We start from the raw sequence: 18571 nt of genomic DNA, 5'->3' as shown, positions 1-18571 counted from the left end.
GCATGTTTGATCACAAAATGATCCATTTTAAACAACCCATGAGAGATTACCCCAAAAATGTAACTCGGGCGAGTCTTCGGATCTGGGAAAACGTGTTCGTTCACTTGTTCCTGGACCCCTAGGCCATTATGTACGAAGACAATTGTAGAATACGGGGTGAGACGATGTTTAACAGATTCTAACACCCACCGCACCCTTGTAGCCTTCGAAGCGACGATCAGGTTGTCAATAATTTCCTCGTTTGCGTCTATGGGATCTCGCTCAACATACCCGCCAGCTTTCTTCTGTTCCTGGGCTAGCTTTGAATCCTGCGGCACGTAATACCAAATACCATCTCTTTTAACATTGATATCGAAGCCCCATCTATGCTCTGCGAGTCCATTTCGTACCAATGTTATCCGTTGCCTATTCTTTCCCCACCGTTCCAGTGTCTTGGAATTGTGCAGTAAGAGGGTTATTGGCAGGTGTTTAGTATCACCAGCTAAAGAGTGGGCCAGGAATCCTCCAATATTTCCCACACCTATAATGTGTATTCGTGACGGTATTCTCTGTTCCTGAAGCGGGCGCTGAGGCTTGGCGGAATCGTCGTGGGACTGCTTGAGTGTGGTATGAAAGAGCCGGAAGGAAACTGAGCGCATCCGGATGGCATCAGGGCATCTTGCGAAGAGCCAGTTGGTGGTGAGGCCGACCCGCATGTTGACTGCTGGTATGCCTGAAATATTTAGCTTGCACCAGGCGTGGAGTGTTTGGTGGTCGATCGGTCCGGTGATTCTTTGTCATAGCTCACGCTGGAGGCTGCATACCGATTCGATTGCAATAGATAGTGTTATTGTAGATTAGATCTCCCAAAGGATGTTTCGAGACCTTTATGCCCAGAGTATGCGGTCTCGAAAACTGCAATTGGCCATGTTATTAAGGGTGACGTCGGAGGAAATATACAACAACACTTCTTGAATTCAGCGCAATTTAGGACTTTCGCGTAGCTCCATCAATTATTATATGTGTTAAGACATTGCATATTATTGAATGGGGATAGAAATATTTGCTGGCATCGTCATATATCTACTCCAGTATTGCTAAAAGTCGGCAGTTAGTCAACCCTGACATAATCCATTGTTTTTGTGCCCAAACTTTTCTGGAACAGAAAATTATCATCTCCACAAGCCCACACGGAAGTTGGCAACTCGGTGACTATGGAGACTATAAACTTGACACCGTTAATAGAGCAGCTGGAGGACAATATCGATGATCTTGAGGATGTCCTCGAGCCTCTCCTGGGCCAGCCTCTGTCTGCAACTACGCAGAAAATGCCCGTGATGGACAAGGCAAAGCTTCATGTTCTGATCACCTATGCTATTGAATCCTTGATTTTCTGTACGATATCTCCCTTAACCTGGCTCTACGCTCACCTTCTACCCCATGTGCTCCTATACTAATGGGTTTCTAGCTTATTTACGCCTCCAGGGCGTAAATGCGAAAGAACACCCAGTGTTTAAAGAATTGACCCGAGTTAAGCAGTACTTCGAGAAGATCAAAACCGTAGAGACCGTTCCTGAGAAACGAACTACGGCTGTCGACAAGGAAGCCGCTGGACGATTTATAAAACATGGACTGGTCAGATCCCCTATCTCCTTATATGATCACTATCTAACAATTCCTTTTAATGATCCTTCTTCGCACCACAGGCTGGAAACGACAAATATGATCTGGAGCGGGCAGAAAGAGAGGCAAAGGAAAAAGCCATGGCGCTATTGAAAGCTGCGAAGCTTGCTCGTCAACAAGCATCTAAATCCCAGCCCCAATCCCAAACTCAAAGCATAACTCCTAAGGAGCAACAAGCGCCGACGGAAGTTGATTCTGAATTGAGGAATACAGGAAGCAAAGGTGGTCAACATCTAAAAGTGATGCCGTCCTTGGGCCGTTCGCCGAAGGGTAAAAAGGACAAGGGAAAGAAGAAAGTTCAGGCGCAGAAGCCTCAGGCGCAGAAGGCTCAAAGGCAGAAAGCTCAGGCGCACAAGGCTCAAACGCAGAAAGCTCAGGCGCGGAAGGAGCAAAGGCAAGCGAGAAGGAAGCATAAACAAGCTGTCAGGAAAGCTAACAACCAAAGTAATGGTTGATTTTGATTTGCGAGCCGGTTTGATGCTGGAAGACCCCGTTCATTTGAGGGACCAATAGTGGCGTCTGACGCTCGCGATTCTTTGGGTGGGTTGCGCCATTATATGTACGCGTAAATTCCGATCGCAACTTGGTGTTTGTCCTCTTGGATTGGAATGTGCGCATGAGCCGGAGCTTATCCCACCCTCCAAGGGAACGTGTGTCAGCTAGATGGTGATTTGGTTGGTAGCCATCCATGTCTTTGCTCAACAGAATGTTCTAGCATCACCAGTCTAAGTGTATTTCGCCGAAATGTCTCTTCCAACAGAACGCGTGGGGATGACTTGGGCCTGGAGCTGGGATATTGAGGCATGGCATCGGGTGTACTGTTAAGAAGCTAGATACTGGAAAAAAAGAAAAAAAATTCCCTCTAAAGTCTGCGCCTTCATATCATACAGTAACTCTTCCTTCCGTAGGCATCGTAGAATGGCGTATACCTCGGCCGGCCTTTCCGCCGTTGAGCCAATCGGAGCCCGTTTACTCCGCACCGGTCCGACTATTCTCCCTGACTTTGAGCCTCAGCAAATTTAAACACTCTCTGTTAGAAGAAACCTCAATCATTTCCGCTCCAATTCCAACACTCGCCCACCATAGCTTCATAGACCATTGATACTTTCTATAACCCTACCCCCGCATATAAAAACAAGTGATCCGTCTTTTGCACATCACGAAAATGGCTCGTCAACGCCGTGGCGCTGCTCCTCCTGCCCGTAGCGCTCCTTCGAGACCAGGTGCTGCTCCCCCCCGACCCGCTCCCGCCCAACAACAACGCTCTGCTACCACAGCTGCCCATCCCCCAGCTACCACAAATGCCGCTCAACCACCAGCCGCTCAAGCTGCCCCTGTGCAGCAGAGCTCTGGGCCGGGCTTATTCGGCCAGATGGCCTCCACCGCTGCGTAAGCACACTCACTCTGATGACCCGCCCCGGTGAGATGGAAGAAAAAAGCAGGACAAGAAAGTCAGAACTAACATCTTATTGCGAAATTCAGTGGTGTCGCCGTCGGATCTTCTATCGGACATGCCATCGGCGGTTTTTTCGGCGGTGGCTCGAGCGCCCCAGCTGAGGCTCAACAAGCACCTCCACCCGCCGCCGCTCAGTCGATGGATAGCGGACTCTATCAGAGCAACAGCTCCTCTAGCGGCTGGGCTGAGACGCCTGCGTGCGAGACTGATGTGCGTGCGTTCAGAAAGTGCATGGATGATAACCAGGGTAATATGTCAATTTGCGGGTGGTATTTGGATCAGCTGGTATGATATTCAAAGCTTTCATATTTTTAATTCTTTGGCGACGAGTTGCAGACGCTAACTATTTGTGTAGAAAGCTTGCCAACAGGCTGCTAAGCAGTATTAAAAGAAACCGGCTCTCTACTCCCTACGGTTTCACGTTCGCCACTTACTCGAAACGATGGTGGATCTAATGGAATCGTGATCAACATCATTTTCTATATCGTACATACATACAATCGACCAGGATTCGCTGAACCCGGTCCAGGTGATTTCGATTCGGTTCTGTTTTGTTTTTACATTTTGTATTTATATACATACACACGTAGTGCGTCGAGAAAGCTGCAAAATACGCTGTACCCTTCGGGAGAATGGAAGCACGATCATATAGAAATAAAAAGCAAGCAAGAGAAAAGAGACAAATCCTATTTCCAACGACAACAACAATCCCCTGTTATCAATATACTAAAGTCGTGAGAATACTGAGAGTGTTCATTTTTCGGTGAAAGAGTGCTAGCGAATCAGAAAAAAAAAAAAAAAAAAAAAAAAAAAAAAAAAAAAAAGCAATGCTTCCGAACTCCAATTAAAAAATCAGAAAAGATGCAGTTTGACGATTGGGCTTCCATGACTAGGTCAATCGCTCCATATTTACTCGTTTTCTTGATCCGTACGGGGCTCGAAATTTAACTAAAGATTATAACATCCTAGATTAGTAAAATCAGGTAGAAGAACCAGTCAAAGCTTTCTTCAAACATATCTGTAAGAAAGGGAGCCGCTGATTTGGAAAGAAACGACCTGGGAAAAGATAGATTTATACCTGATTCCCGTTATAAAATTGTCGGCCTTCTCCATCACCATCATCACCGTCATGGAGAGTTCTCACATTCGATCTGCCATTCCTACCTCCCCGAAAATTAGCTCTACTAGGCCCCTCTGCTGCGGATGGTGGCTCAGCCGCTGCTGGCCCGGTATTTGCAGCTGGATGCTGAGATATCCCTAGGATTGATCCTATGGCCCCTGCTATGGCACCAACGGTTCCAGTAACAAGGTCATAACCAGCATATAGCCCTCTAACGGGAAGGGAGGCTTCCGCCGAGGCATACGCTTCTGTGTATGTGCGCACTGGAACCATTACGAGATTTGCAGTGGGGCCTAGCCCAAGTTCCTCAAGCGTTTGGTTTTCTTCTGCGACTGATATAGTACGGCTGGGGAGGGGCGTGAGGATCTGTTTCAAATTGTATGGTGTGTCGCCATCTGAGCGCTGGCTATCTAGCCAGGGACGAACGTCATTTTGAATGGTCTGCGTTGGTGAGAAACTCGAGCGTACTGAGCTGCCATCAAAGAGACGTATTTGTAAGCGGAGTTGATTTGGTTTAAATTTCGCTTGCGGCTGTTTGTTTCCAGTTCTTGGCGTATTGTTTTCATTATTGGTTGACGACACGAACGATTCTTTTCGTGATTCCTCTCTCGCTTTCCGATCTTCAGCGTCACGCTTGATTTGGTTTAATATTCGATCCCGTTCCTCTTTCTTCTGTTGTTCTCGTTTCCGCTGTTCTAACAGCCAGCTCTGAGTTTGTGATGGAGGAGCCTTTTGGTCATTTTCTGGCTCTTCGATAGTCTCGGCTCGTCGTTTGCCGGCTCGTATGCTTTCCCTCCTTTGACGTTCGGAAGTTCCCTGCCACTGCTCCTCCGTAGATTCCGAGTCCTGGTCTGGGGTATGTGTTGAAAGAGGGCCGGAGGATACCGGAGTGATTACCCCAGGAGAACTATTACTCTCTATTTGTGATGGCTGCGGTGCTAGCTGGGGAGTTGGTGCACGGGAATCTTCGAGGCCCTTTTTCAATCGACGCTTGAAATCCTCCTCAGAGACGCCAGATACGATATATTCTCGAACCACGCCGTTTCTAAGAACATCAGTCAGCGCATGGTTCGCCGACTAACGAAGCATGGCTAACGGAACGAAATCTCACTTTATAACTACCAACGCGGGTATTTTGCTTATAGGGCAAAACGAAGCTAAGTAGCCTGCTTCTACTGAACCTGCTTGGAGCCGCAGAGAGACTGTTTTCGATTTCACTAATGTCGTTATCTGGTAGACGATTAATATATCTATCAGCGTAAATCCATACAACACTCATAAAAACATGGCTTCATAAAACATCCATACCTCCTCACTTGCTAAATACTCATTCTCCCATTTCAAGCTTTCGTTTGTGTCATCTACATTAGACACATTGCGACAAGGCCGCGATATTGATCAGCATATGGTTTACACTTTCGAACACGCTTCTTCACCAGCAGATAGATGGAGCAATGCATTCGATGTGGGGGTCATTTAAGGGACAAACCTCGGACAAAGCATATAACATGTTTGGCTTCGCTGACTGCAAGAGCTATGCCACCTTGTAAATCCCCTGCGTAAAACATGTTTTGAGTATCTTCGTGGTGGAGAATGCATGTATCCTCCGTAGTATTGAACACAACCTTGGAACACTGCCCTGGCATAAATATGATGTTAGACTGTGCACGGACCAACCCTCCATGCGGCGTTCCTCCTTCCGTTGGCACTCAAGATCTTTTTTTAAAAAACCTGCCGTTCCAGGCAAAGAACCATTCGTTATTTATTTATTTGTTCATTTGATTGATTTTCTCTTCGTTCATATTGTGTACTATTGTACTATATTCTGCATTTCCAATGAAGCCTTCGTTTTCCCCGCTACAGAAATTTGCTTCTGCATTCTCAGGTACCCCGTTACGAACCGCACCGCGGAGGCTGAACGTGGATTCGATATGCGCGCGCTGCTGGAGAAAGCAACAGGTCCGCTTTGCCCATCAACCAGCCGACGACCCGAGCTGGATGTCTGTCGTGGATAATCCCTCAAAGCTCGTAAAAACTGGGAAGAGGCATGGCCCAGGATTGATCATTCTAGGTAGGTTGATGCAAATATTGCTGCAGCGAGCTGGAAGAATTTCCTCTGTAAATATAAAAAGACGTCTCTCTGAAATCTTACATTAATGATTTCTCTATTAATAATTTCTCTATTATGCAGCTATCATACCCATTACCGCGTTTGCCCTCGGAACATGGCAAGTCCAGCGCTTGGACTGGAAAACCAAGCTCATCGCTAAATATGAAGACCGTCTCGTTAAATCGCCCCTACCACTTCCGCCTGTCGTCGATCCAAACGCTATCTCTGACTTTGACTATCGCCGTGTATATGCCACGGGTCGTCTCAGACATGACCAAGAAATGCTCATCGGGCCACGTTTGTATGAGGGCAAGGATGGATACCTAGTCATCACACCACTTGAGCGAGGTGATGTCGGGAGCACAGTGCTCGTTAATCGGGGATGGGTCGCAAAGGATCGCAAAGACCAAAGAGATAGGAAGGAGGGTTTACCTGAGGGAGAAGTTACGGTGGAAGGATTACTGCGCGCCCCGTGGAAAAAAAATATGTTCACACCGGAAAATAAACCGGAAGTGGGAAAGTTCTATTTTCCGGATGTAGCGCAGATGGCAGAGCTTACTGGTAGCCAACCAATCTGGATTGAAGAAACAATGCGTAAGAATTGCTTTGTTATGTCTGCACACGCCCCGATGAATGCATCACCCAAAGACTGACGACGGGATCTTTAGATCCTGAGCTCCTCACGATTTATCATAGAGAAGCAAAGGGCATTCCTATCGGGCGTGCACCTGAGGTAAATCTCAGGAATAATCACGCTCAGTATATCGTAACATGGTAGGCCATTTTTGCCATCTGCTCAACCTTGCGTGTCCTGATCTTGCATCTAAATTATTAATTGCGTGTCTAGGTACGGTCTGTCATTGGCCACTGCGATAATGTTCTGGATGGTTGTTAGAAAGAAGCCTAACGAGATCACACGACGTGTACGACATAATAAAGGCTGGTAGCCTCGTGATACACGAATCCCTCCGCTCTTTACATAGGCGAATTAGTCTTCTGAGTTTGAACGTAACAGCATAGTCGCTGTTCCGTGGAATGGAAAATTTCAGCGTTTTGGAAGCCGGATGTCATGCAGAAGCTCTTTCGGCAGATGTTTTTGGGCAAGCGCGAACATTGTAGTGTTTTTGCCAATATGCCGTTGTCTATCTCCCGCATTAGCATAGGTTAGGATTTAATTCCCAGTTGATGAGGGACCCAAGTCAGGAGAAGGGGGTAAATTTACCTTCTCATGAGTGTCGTGACATCCGTCTCATCGATGGTCTTTCTGCCCGCATGTTTCGCGTATGTCGAGAGGTCATCACTCGCCTGCTCAAAATACCATTCGGTAGCCTGCTCAATCGCAGCCAGGGTGTCCTTGCTGATTCTAGACTTTCCCCCACCTCCAGTCCGGGCAAACCGGGTGGCTAGTTTTTTTATGATACCGGAGGGCAGCTGTGGTACGGGAATGCCGTGTCGTGATAGCTTTTGTCGCTTGTTACCTTTCACCATCACTTGAGGTGCTGGCTCCGGACTGCTCGAAGGAGGCGCTGGTCTGGAAAAGTCGTCTTGGAATGCAAGCTCAATGCCACCTTCCTCGACAATGCTATCAGACGATGGAAAGCCTGTGTCCACATCAGGATTTATATCAAGTGCAAAATCCCCCATATTCTTGCTGGAGTTGATTTCCAGAAATTCTAGCAGTCGTTACGTCTGGTGTAGGGAAGGAAAAGTCCAGATTGAAACGTCGCAAATCTTCGGTCTCTCCTCTTTTGTAAAATTAGCCTTGAGTATATAGAAAAAAAATTGACAAACCCTTACCCTGCGTCGAAAACAAGTCCCGTATCTTGTCCATGGTCATCTTCATCATCTCCTTGAACTATCGTATACTCTGCTTCCTCCTCCTCTAGATCTTCCATTCTGCTGAGGTCACCAAAGTGGTCACTGAACCGGTTGCTCCCCATGCTAACTCTGGAAAGAGTTGTTCGATCTTGTATGCTCCGATCTCGTCTTGGCATTTCAATTGATCTCCAAGTTTGATCGACATCCTCCTCGATAGCCAGTGACAGTCTAGGAGGTTGAATATCTGGACTCCCGTCGCCTTGTACAATCATTTCCGTGAGAGGCAGTGAAAGCCTAGGCCTTGGAAGATCGGGTTCTTCATCAAGATCATCGATTGGCTGCGGCGGCGGTTTCTCTGGCTCTTCTTGTGGTGATGATGACACTGGTCTCGTGGTAGGAGCCAGTACTATGTTTCAAGAAAATATGACGATCAGCAAACATATATACATATATATATATATATCATCTAACCAAGAAATACAGTAGTCACTGTTTACGAACCTTTTCCCAAGTTCCTCAGGACATCCATGGGCGTTTCTCGCTGCATCCGTCCGCTTTTCCTCCGATCCCGCCCCGGAGTATGCGTAGCTGCACGTCTTTGAAGCGCGCGTAGAGCGTGGGGAGTCGCGGGAGCAGCATTGGCACCTGAATATGCACCACGGGGTGTCTGCCTGGCGGAAGCTCTGTTGGTGGAAAGTGGAGGAGGAACAGAGGTTTGCGCGGGGGTAGTAGGGTTTAGGGTACCAGCGAGTTGGTGAAGCTATGTGAAATATAAAATGAATACATCAAAGGATACTTAGTAAATATCTTTGTACATTTTTCCATCCCCGCAATCACCATTTCACTTACGGCATTGAGGGGGGCTCTCATGGTCTGAAGAATTTCTATTCTGTTTGCCTCGAGGGGTTGTGCTCTCGGTTTGTTTGGAGGGTGACGACATGATCGATCCCAGGTGTCCGTTTCCATGTGCATGTAAAAAGGTATATTTAAACTCTGAAATGTAGCGGGTTTATTCGCTGTGAGGATAACTTTACAAATGCTTGACTGCGACGCGTTCATTTCGATGTTTTTGTTCCCATCGGTGCAAGATGGTGGCTAAGAGATAAGATATGAGTTGATGACTAAGCCAAACATCAGAAGCCAAAATTTCCATCAAAAATTGAAGCTTCACTTAGCAAAGAAAATTGGGCTTTAGCTACATATCCTCTGAAGAAATACTATTGACTAAAGTCGCCATGGGTTTGCCTGCGCAATCGAAACCCTTAATTAAAGCCGGGAAGAAAAGACGTAGAGAAGACGAGGCAGACACTGGGTCAGCACAGCATGCTCCTCCCACAGCACCAGGGGCAGCAGCTGATGAGGGTGGTATCAAGAAGAGGAAACGCAAGAGAACGAAGCAAATTGTTGAAGACCCGAAAGATGCAGACAAGAAGGATGGAATAGATGAGTCTATTGGCAAGATGGACGGGCCTCTCCTAGCGGATTTCTTCGCACAACAAGCCAAACGGCACAACAGCCAATTGACCGCCATCGAATTAGACGATGTCTATGTACCAGGTAAGATAGGTACATTTTACATGTTTAAGCTTTGGGAATTATGTTTGGTCATCAACGAGCAAGCATAATCTGTTTATTTCCGAACCTCGCACTGACCTTGGAACAGAACAGGCATTTCTCGATACGACTTCATGGAAGTCACCAAGAGTGTTAGAAAATCTGCCCGCATTTTTGAAGGTTTATAGCAGGAAGAAAGGGAGCCCCGACTCCCTTTCAACTGCACCTAAAGAAAATGGCAGTCCGCATACAATAGTGATCACGCTCGCAGGCCTCAGGGCGGCAGATATTACGAGGTTAGCATTTCCGTTTATAAAGCTATTTGTTCACTGTAACGTAGTCATTGGCAATGCATTAGTAACGGATCCTTTCTAGAGCACTTCGGCAATTCCAAAACCAAGACTGTGCAGTGGCGAAATTATTCGCGAAACATATCAAGCTGGCTGAAGCCAAGGAGTTTGTGAAAAAAACAAGGTAGGTTTCACTGGGAAAATGTCAAGTAATGAATAGGTGCTAATTGCCTGAAGAGTTGGTATTGGCATCGGGACCCCTGTGCGATTGAACGATTTGGCTACCTCTGGTGAGTCTTTCTATTGACAGCTTATTTTGGGGGGATTCAAAAAGGATCTGACCCGTTCTATATCAGGCGAGCTAAGACTTAAACAACTCCAACGGATTGTCATCGACGGCTCATACGTCGACCAGAAGAAACGGGGCATATTCGACATGAAAGATTTACATCTACCTCTTCTTCAATTTCTCAATCGCGCAGATCTACGCCACCGGTACACTTCTTGCGAGAACCATGTCGAAATCCTGATTTTCTGAAGCGATATGGTTTCGTATCTTGCCTACCGTCAGGCCACGGTAGGGTTGCAGCCTGGATTTCAATTTTGCAATCTCGAGATTTTAGTGCACAATTATCCTGTATATGGTGTCTTCACCTTTTGGAATCATCCAATATCCTTCCCAGGCTCCCACGGCAACTGGGTACCCGTCCTCACTTGTTGTGGGAACTCCAGAGCCGATTCGATGGGGTACCAAAAATTAAACCGGCCGTCTGGTGGGCAGGGCTTTTATTGACGGCCACCATGGTGTGGAATGGAAGAAATAACATAGAAAGCTGAAGCTGAAGAGAGCAGTTGCATTATCCAAGTACTGGAAGAAAATCAAACGACCCCGGGGTGGCCTCATGATATCCGTGTTCATTAGAATCCTTCGCTATTATCGTATGAGCTGTTGACGGTGTAAAGAGTAAGGGCTGGATTACGGACGTATGGCTGGTTCGCTGGGGCGTATGTGTGCTATTGCTATAGAGAACGTAGTCGCCATACCATAGTCAATTCAAAATTTTCCTACGTGGACCTTTCATAGCGAGTCTGACGGTGATTAAAATGCTACCAATGCCAGTACTGGCATTTAGAGTTATGTAATTTCCCCCATACAAACTCCAGGAAAACAGGGAAAATAGAGAGGATTGAGACTCACATGGTGGAATGGCCCTCAAAGCTCAGAGAATTCTAGAGTTTTAGTTCGGGCACTGTTGCGGAAACCCCCATTGACAACAATTTGCCAGAGCTGGATAGCTTGAGCACAGTTAGGGCTTCGATCACACGTGATAAGTGCGAAAGAACCTTGGAACCTTGGAAGCTTATTTATTCTTACCGCCTAACTGGGCTGGCAGAAATATTTCCGCCAAAAAAAAAAAAAAAAGACTTAAATTTTGCCAAAAAAAGTATCAACTACATTGTGGGGAAGACCGGAACACGGAAAGAGGAATCACTTGGTAAGTCTGCACCTTCACATCATATGCACCTTGACACTCGCGGAAAATTAGTTGTTTAATTTTCATTTTGCCATTCGCTAATTACATTTCTTGTTTTGTTTTCTCGAAGCCGAGTATAGTTCGTAGAATACTATCACCTGAAAAAATGGGCGATAAACGGAAACGGAGCCAGCTCCCAGCTGAAGATGACGCGGTTGAAGTTACGGAGGTGAGGCAGAAGAAATCCAAAAATAGCGATAAGGAGAGGAAAATAGATAAATCGAAGGAGAGGAAAGAAAAGAGGGAAAGGAGGAAAAAGAAGGAAAAGGAGAAGAAGGAGAAGGAAAAGGATCAGGACAACGAGGTTCGGGATGATGTAGAAGTTAACGGAAATTACCCGGATGTTGAGATGAAATTGGCAAACGGTGCTGCGGAAGACGATGTGGAGAAAAAGGTGAAGGAGAACAAAGCAAAGGATGGCGGCGAAGCAGCAGAAGAGGAAAGAGATAAGAAGAGAAAGGAGAAGAAGAAGAATAAAAAAGGCATAAAGGACAAGCAAAAAGTGGAGGGGGGCCGCGAGGAGAAAGAGGAGCATGAAAATTCGGCAGAACAATTAGGGAGCCAACAGGAGCAAAAGGAGCAAAAGAAGGAAAGGAAGCGGAATAAAGATAAAAATAAGAAAGATAAAACGGGAACAGCACTTATCAACAGGCATGGGGAAATTACCGAAGAAACGCCTGTGGTTGAAACCGATGTTGCTGCGGAGAATGGCGTTGATGAAAATATCGACGGTGCCAACGGACATGACGGAGAAAAGAAAAACCTGAGATTGATCGCATTCATCGGTAAATACTCCCCCTGATTTGACACATACGTTCCTACTGGCATTCCAATTCTGCCTTTACGCACTGTATGATAATAACACCACGATGCAGGTAATTTGCCTTTCCATACAAGCCTAGAAGCCGTGCAAAAACACTTCGCAAAAATCGAACCCAACGATATTCGGCTCCCTAGCGAAAAGGGTGGGAAGAAGGGCCGTGGCTTTGCGTTCATCGAATTCGACCGTTATGATCGCATGAAGACGTGTTTAAAGCTGTACCACCACTCTTTATTCGACGATGGCGAGAACCCTTCCAGGAAAATCAACGTTGAGTTAACGTGAGAGCTTTTTTCCATTTCTCTCTTTCCATTTCTCTCCTAGTAGTTGCATCTCTGGTTACTTGTTCCTTTATCGTTTTTCCCTTCTCCCCCCTCCCCGCTTTTAATCCGCGCGCCACCATACTTGCTCAAACTTACACATCTCTATTAGTGCTGGTGGAGGTGGCTCGAAATCCAAAACTCGTAAAGCGCGAATCGTTGAGAAGAATACGAAGCTCTCCGAGCAACGTTCTCGCGCTGCGAAGGAAGCTCGGAAACAGAAAAAGAACTCCAATATTACTCAGCCGGGTGGCGATTCAGAAGCTGTGCCAGTTAAAAACGATATGGACGATGTGCATCCTAGTCGGAGGAAATGGGTTCCTGGTTCTTGAGAACGATACCTTTCGATTTCTAATTGCCTTGGGTAAGTAAACAGGAATATTAACCAAAACGAAGAGACGGGGAATGGAGTGGGAGTAATGGCGTGTTGTCCGATTTCCTTGTTTTCTCATCACTTGTGCTTTTCATATTGTTTTGATATTGAATTTTTATTCTGCTTTAATTTTCCACCCTCCCGTTTTTAGTTTTTTACTTAACTTTGGCATTCTATCACTTAGCTATTAAGATTTGGATAATTAACATCAAACCTCTTTGCAGAACAGTCACACCCGCTACTGCCTTTCCCACTTCATCTCGAGTCCTTCATGGCTCATCACACTATGACCAGATCGTTTGACATTCTGGAACAAGCAACCCCATCTAATATCACATCTAACCACGAAGCCTTGGTTGGCCGACACTCGGCCCCGAGACCTAGGCAAGTTTGTATTTACCAAACGGTAAGGACATTTATACAATAGTGAAAACCCAACTAGATGGGCATGGACATCATTAGATCCAGCGTGGCAGATGGTGCCTTTATGGATAGACGTCTTTTTAACGGCCCCAATATCACATCCGAAGATCCTGGAATGGAAAACAACGAAAATTCTCGCTGGCTCTCCCTAGTTCTAGGCCTCTGCTCTCGCCGGCGAGAAATACATCTGAAGCAAACTCGCTGTGATTACTCCGTAAAGAAGCTATCTAATACTCCTTCGGAACCATGCGTCCGGGGTACACACTATCCTTCCCGAAGCGTGCCGCCATCTGTCAGGGCTCCATTCTTTTCATTGCGATATTCCACCAAATGTACCCACTACATTCCATCTCAGCTATCGACACCTCCAACGGCACCTCTTTCGGACATCCCATTTTCTCTTGAGGCTTTCGAGAACTACAATTGCCACGACGCAAAACTCCGGACAAAAAATGGCATATACGTCTAGTGGTTTAGGGGATGTGAGGGGGCGATGACAGGTGAGACGGTGTGTCCGTTGTCTTGTTTGAGTAAAGTGGGTGCGTGGGTGTGTGGATGGGGGTGGGACGGGATGGGATGGGATGATCGCATGAATATAGCGTGAAGGCATATGGATAGCTACAACAAAGGATTTCAATCTGTAATTTTTTCCCAATTTTCACTCCTTTTAAGCGACGGTGTCGGTGTCGGAATCGTGGGGAATAAATAAGAGTAGAGAGAAAGGGAGAGAGAAAGAGTGAGTGAGAGTGAGAGAGGTTCGTACTCCGTCCATTATGTCTAGGATTAAGAGAGAAACAATATCAAGATAAAAGTTGCAAGAAAGAGATAAGATAGATGAAAAAAGAAGAGACGAAGACAAACAGAAAGGAAATTTTCTGCCCTGGTCATCTTCTCTCCTATGCATTAATATCAAAAGCATCGGAAATCGCTTTACCAAGTGTTAAAGAGAAAATAAGAGCACAATCAGGCAATTGATCTTGACCAAGAGTTCTATAGCGTTGAAGTTTAATATTAAGTTGAAAAAAGACAGAAGCTGCGGGGATGGTAGGGAGAATGGGAAAAAGGGTGGGTGGGAAAAAGGAGAAGAAATTGAGGAGGGGGAAAGAAAAAGAAAAAAAATCAAAGTATGCGGTCAAAAATAGAAATACGACGGAAATGAAATTTGAGAAAAAAACACCCACCGGATCCACCGGTAACTGTAAACATGGACAAAAAACGGGGGCGGGGAGGTAAAGCAATATCAAACAGCAATGGGCGAGTGGTAGGCAAAAATAACCATAGAGCGAGAAAAATAAAAAAAAGTGGTAAATAAACAATGAAAGCAGGAAAATCTGAGGGTGGCGGGCATTTCGTTAGGTCGTATTGATTCGATTCTTAACAACTAGGGACGAATCAAATGGAGGGGATAGAGGGATACTGGAAAGGAGTGCGGGAAAGTAGTTTGTTTCCAAATGTAGATAGGTAAGAGAATAAGGAAGGGTTTTAAAAGTAATTGGGATTTGAAGGAAAGCAAAAAGCACATGATGGCACGCGAGTTCGCATAGATCTCATAATATTTCGGGAAAGTTGCCCACACAGGATATCTTGACGCCAAATAAATTAATTACCGGCAACGGACGGAGCGAACGCAGGGGAAAATCCAGGGTTCAAATGATCGAAAATACGAAGCTGGAAATAACAGTCAGAAAATGGCAGGAGATCCAATTGGTACCTGGGAAATGAGGGTTTGTCGTCCATATTGAATCGGGTCATTAACGCTCTACTGAAAATATTTGAGCGGTCGTGGTTTGCCCCAATTCGTACAAAGGAGGGTAAACATATTCATTATCGAGTCGAGTTCAAACTGTTCAGAAAAAAAAAAATTGCAAATGTTCGCTGAGTTGCTGGGTACTTTGCTTTCAGCTGAGAAGCAAATAAAATGTATGAAGGACAGTAATGTGCTCAGGGAGATATCATAGTGATATTTCTATCGTTCTTTTCAAGTCGGGCAGTCCAATGGATTTTGCCATGCTTCGCTGGACGAGAGCTTCAGAGGATTCTGCACTTGGATTTTTTAGGTTTCGCGATGGGACGCGGATTCAGCACCGCACTGGAAAGAGTTAGTCTCCTACGATATTTGTTGAATGGTACAAGGAGCAGATACAAGTAACATACCGGATGGCTTCATCAAAGACACTCTTCAGATTTCGCTGCGTGAGGGCGGAGCATTCGAGGTATTTCTGTGCTTTAATCTCCTTGGCAACAGCGAGGGCTTGTTCATAAGAAACTGGTTCCATCTTCTTTGCACGAAGACTCTCAGCGGTAGCCTTATCCTCACGTAGATCAAGTTTGGTCCCAACAAGGATTATTGGGACATTGGGCGCGTGATGTTCGATTTCTGGGTGCCACTACGCAAAAAGTTAATAAGAATTCGTGTAGAGAGAGAGAGACCGTGGAAGTCTCAAAGTCTTGAGGGTATGATAACACACCTTCGCCTTGACGTTATCGAAAGATGGTGGGCTAACGATAGAGAAGCATATGAGAAAAACGTCGGTCTGTGGATACGATAAAGGACGTAGTCTGTCATAGTCTTCCTGTCCAGCAGTATCCCAAAGTCCAAGGCTAATGGGTTTGCCATCAACCATTACACTGGCGGAGTAGTTGTCGAACCTACGTCCAGTCAGATATACCGAAAAACGATCGAGAAGGTAGAATATAAACATACACAGTAGGAATATACTCTCCGGGGAAAGCATTTGTGGTGTAAGAAATAAGGAGACATGTCTTAAGATTTTTAAGTTAGTCAGGATATCAACACGAAGCGCCACGGAGCTTAAGGGGGAAAGTGCTTACCTTGCCAACAGCACCGTCACCAGTAACGACACACTGCAAGTGGGATAAAACCGTCAGCAGATTGATCAGGAGATAAAATTATACAAATCAAAAAGGGGGTATTTGAGCCAGCAGCACTTTTAACCAACCTTCAATGACTGAGTGGCTGGTCCAGAGGCCATTTTTGTTAAGCTTTCAGGGGAAAAAGCCAATAGAAAAAAGTTAAAAAAAGTAACGAAATGATTCAGCAGCTGAAAATGAGTCCGTGTAGAAAAGCAGAAGATTACGTCAAAGAGGGCCAGCTGGTGATCAAAGTCCGGCAGCAGCGATGTCAAGGCCTGAACAAGAAACGAATAAAGCACCAGCTCAATTCGAACAGGATTCAATCCAGAGGTGGTTGGTTTCTGCTCCAAAGAAACACACAAGGGGGTTCTATGATGACACTTTCTTTCTTCGACAAGGTATAATATACCTCTTCGGTACTATCTTGAATATCTGGCAACCTTTTATATCAAGGAGAGTTAAAAATTTTTCTTTGATCACGCACGAGGATGGAATCGGGGGTGATCGTTCGTTCGGGAGGCGGCAGCCGGAGTAGTAAATAATGGAGGGAGAGATCACACAACAAAACCAATTGGAGAGGAACCAGAATTCAGAGACCGGGAGAGATCGCAAGTCCTTTAGTAACGGGGACGGGAGGAGGGAATGTGTTGAGGCGACGATAAGATACCCCGGCTGGCGAAGGTGTTGGTGATGGTCAGATTCCACGACAAGCAGAAGAGAGGGAGACAAAAGACACAGCACCGCTCAAGCAGGGAACGATAGAGCAGATAAGAAGACGACAGACAACCGCAGAGGGGAGCCAGAGAGTGAGACAGTGAAAAGGTGAGCTGGAGAGGAGGAGAGGTTGAGATGAGGTACCAGGAGGTGGTTGCGAGGAGTCGGAGACCAGACACGGACGGTTGAGGAGAGGCTTGGCATGGGTCTCAGACGGGTCGCATCAACCTGCAGCGAAGTGACCATGGTTGGTGCCTCCTAAGGGCAGATCTCGCAGCATGGCTCTCCATACTACATAGGAGGAGCAGAGGCGGCATTGGTTGTTGTATGGGATACTAGCACTCTTGATCTAACTCTATCTATTGTCTTTTATTTGTTTTCAAGCCTTCAGGGTGAACGGTGACCTACTGGCAGACCGATAAGCGCTGTGGTATCTGGTAGTGACTAGTATCCTTCTATCTATGCGCCCCGACATGTGCTTGGTTGGCCTGGAACCACCCAGTATAAATCCTATTTTTCTAACCCTCCAAGCATCCAATCTCCACTCGTACTAGTACAGTATGTGCGACTCGAAATCCTCGATGTTCCGTCGCAGCTAGTCTGTGCCGCCATCTCCATGTGGCCATCCCAGGCTCGTCCCCGCAGACTGGCTGCAGTAAACAAGGGTCTCCAGTCTCCAGATCACCAGACACGGAGATATATCTTTATGTTTAAATGGCTGGCTCCATTATTAAACCTGTTGACGGAGATATCCAATAGCCACACCCAACACTACTCACTGGATTTAGGAAAATATGATTGCATGCATTGGGAGAAAGGACCAAGGCACTTTTTAACTCTATCAACGGTTGGGAGGGGCTTTTTACCCAATCAAATTTCTCTTCTCAGACATATTATATGGCACTGGTACCCGGGATATCTTGCTGTTGTGTTGCTGTTGCGAGGATCTTGCGGCTGCCCGATCCCTGCCGTACGACTGATGGGTATTTAATATAGCTGCTGCTGAAGATATCGAGCGTGGAAAGTGTACTCATGCACAGCGCAATACTTTTATCTGTATTGTATAAGTGTGCAGCCAGTCTTATCAGCTCCCTACATTTTTAAATATAGAAACTTTTCAGGTTAAAAATATCCGCATATCCTGATGCAAAGTGGGGGATAATAGATCTAGAAGCCCGATCTCAAATTTGGCGAAGTAAACTTTCAACCAGGGGAGTTAAATAAAGATTTTACAGTTCGTGTGAAGAGTTTCAAAAAAATTCTAATATGAAGCAAGGTTGTCCAGATTGTGATGGCGGGTGCGTCTCCAACAGTTTCACCCCTTCCCCACCAGCATACCTTCGAGACAGAGGTAGTGATAGCCTATAAATGTATAACAACGGTAACGTGCTCAATTCATAACTCCAGTATTACTGTGGGAATCATATAATCATATCGTGGTGGTCCCTCTCACCGTACCCGGCGACGAGCTGTTGCACGCAGCAGGCTGATGTTATGGAAAT

General features: G+C 46.0%; 9 protein-coding genes across 9 annotated transcripts; 5 read left to right on the top strand and 4 right to left on the bottom strand.

Annotated features, from left to right (window-relative positions):
- Nucleotides 1-178: 178 nt before the first annotated feature.
- HCAG_01191 (predicted protein) lies at nucleotides 179-695 on the bottom strand (the record flags this gene model as incomplete). The annotated part of the gene is made up of 2 exons (XM_001544095.1): nucleotides 179-203; nucleotides 271-695. The coding sequence occupies 2 exons, from the start codon at nucleotides 693-695 to the stop codon at nucleotides 179-181; spliced, it is 450 nt and encodes a 149-aa protein (XP_001544145.1).
- Nucleotides 696-1193: 498 nt separating this feature from the next.
- On the top strand, nucleotides 1194-2117 carry HCAG_01190 (predicted protein; the record flags this gene model as incomplete). The annotated part of the gene is made up of 4 exons (XM_001544094.1): nucleotides 1194-1374; nucleotides 1448-1614; nucleotides 1686-1988; nucleotides 2019-2117. 4 exons carry the CDS (start codon nucleotides 1194-1196, stop codon nucleotides 2115-2117), a joined length of 750 nt encoding a protein of 249 aa, XP_001544144.1.
- A 710-nt stretch (nucleotides 2118-2827) lies between these two features.
- Nucleotides 2828-3506, top strand: HCAG_01189 (predicted protein; the record flags this gene model as incomplete). The annotated part of the gene is made up of 3 exons (XM_001544093.1): nucleotides 2828-3051; nucleotides 3145-3403; nucleotides 3489-3506. 3 exons carry the CDS (start codon nucleotides 2828-2830, stop codon nucleotides 3504-3506), a joined length of 501 nt encoding a protein of 166 aa, XP_001544143.1.
- A 521-nt stretch (nucleotides 3507-4027) lies between these two features.
- On the bottom strand, nucleotides 4028-5806 carry HCAG_01188 (predicted protein; the record flags this gene model as incomplete). Its single annotated transcript, XM_001544092.1, has 5 exons — nucleotides 4028-4066; nucleotides 4197-5283; nucleotides 5350-5468; nucleotides 5547-5599; nucleotides 5728-5806. The coding sequence occupies 5 exons, from the start codon at nucleotides 5804-5806 to the stop codon at nucleotides 4028-4030; spliced, it is 1377 nt and encodes a 458-aa protein (XP_001544142.1).
- A 268-nt stretch (nucleotides 5807-6074) lies between these two features.
- HCAG_01187 (conserved hypothetical protein) lies at nucleotides 6075-7243 on the top strand (the record flags this gene model as incomplete). The annotated part of the gene is made up of 4 exons (XM_001544091.1): nucleotides 6075-6309; nucleotides 6430-6942; nucleotides 7017-7081; nucleotides 7196-7243. 4 exons carry the CDS (start codon nucleotides 6075-6077, stop codon nucleotides 7241-7243), a joined length of 861 nt encoding a protein of 286 aa, XP_001544141.1.
- Nucleotides 7244-7393: 150 nt separating this feature from the next.
- Nucleotides 7394-9036, bottom strand: HCAG_01186 (predicted protein; the record flags this gene model as incomplete). Its single annotated transcript, XM_001544090.1, has 5 exons — nucleotides 7394-7490; nucleotides 7571-7930; nucleotides 8146-8572; nucleotides 8668-8926; nucleotides 9016-9036. The coding sequence occupies 5 exons, from the start codon at nucleotides 9034-9036 to the stop codon at nucleotides 7394-7396; spliced, it is 1164 nt and encodes a 387-aa protein (XP_001544140.1).
- A 365-nt stretch (nucleotides 9037-9401) lies between these two features.
- Nucleotides 9402-11252, top strand: HCAG_01185 (predicted protein; the record flags this gene model as incomplete). Its single annotated transcript, XM_001544089.1, has 7 exons — nucleotides 9402-9723; nucleotides 9830-10016; nucleotides 10096-10194; nucleotides 10248-10300; nucleotides 10367-10505; nucleotides 10840-10949; nucleotides 11245-11252. The coding sequence occupies 7 exons, from the start codon at nucleotides 9402-9404 to the stop codon at nucleotides 11250-11252; spliced, it is 918 nt and encodes a 305-aa protein (XP_001544139.1).
- Nucleotides 11253-11651: 399 nt separating this feature from the next.
- On the top strand, nucleotides 11652-13017 carry HCAG_01184 (predicted protein; the record flags this gene model as incomplete). Its single annotated transcript, XM_001544088.1, has 3 exons — nucleotides 11652-12330; nucleotides 12421-12646; nucleotides 12798-13017. The coding sequence occupies 3 exons, from the start codon at nucleotides 11652-11654 to the stop codon at nucleotides 13015-13017; spliced, it is 1125 nt and encodes a 374-aa protein (XP_001544138.1).
- Nucleotides 13018-15509: 2492 nt separating this feature from the next.
- HCAG_01183 (protein rho2) lies at nucleotides 15510-16474 on the bottom strand (the record flags this gene model as incomplete). The annotated part of the gene is made up of 6 exons (XM_001544087.1): nucleotides 15510-15570; nucleotides 15636-15868; nucleotides 15950-16130; nucleotides 16186-16244; nucleotides 16314-16346; nucleotides 16442-16474. The coding sequence occupies 6 exons, from the start codon at nucleotides 16472-16474 to the stop codon at nucleotides 15510-15512; spliced, it is 600 nt and encodes a 199-aa protein (XP_001544137.1).
- Between the last annotated feature and the right edge of the window lie 2097 nt (nucleotides 16475-18571).

This window comes from Histoplasma capsulatum, genomic scaffold (assembly GCF_000149585.1).
Source record: "Histoplasma capsulatum NAm1 scaffold_1 genomic scaffold, whole genome shotgun sequence".
NCBI classification, from domain to species: Eukaryota; Fungi; Ascomycota; class Eurotiomycetes; order Onygenales; family Ajellomycetaceae; genus Histoplasma; species Histoplasma mississippiense.
This window is presented reverse-complemented; position numbering and strand designations above follow the sequence as displayed.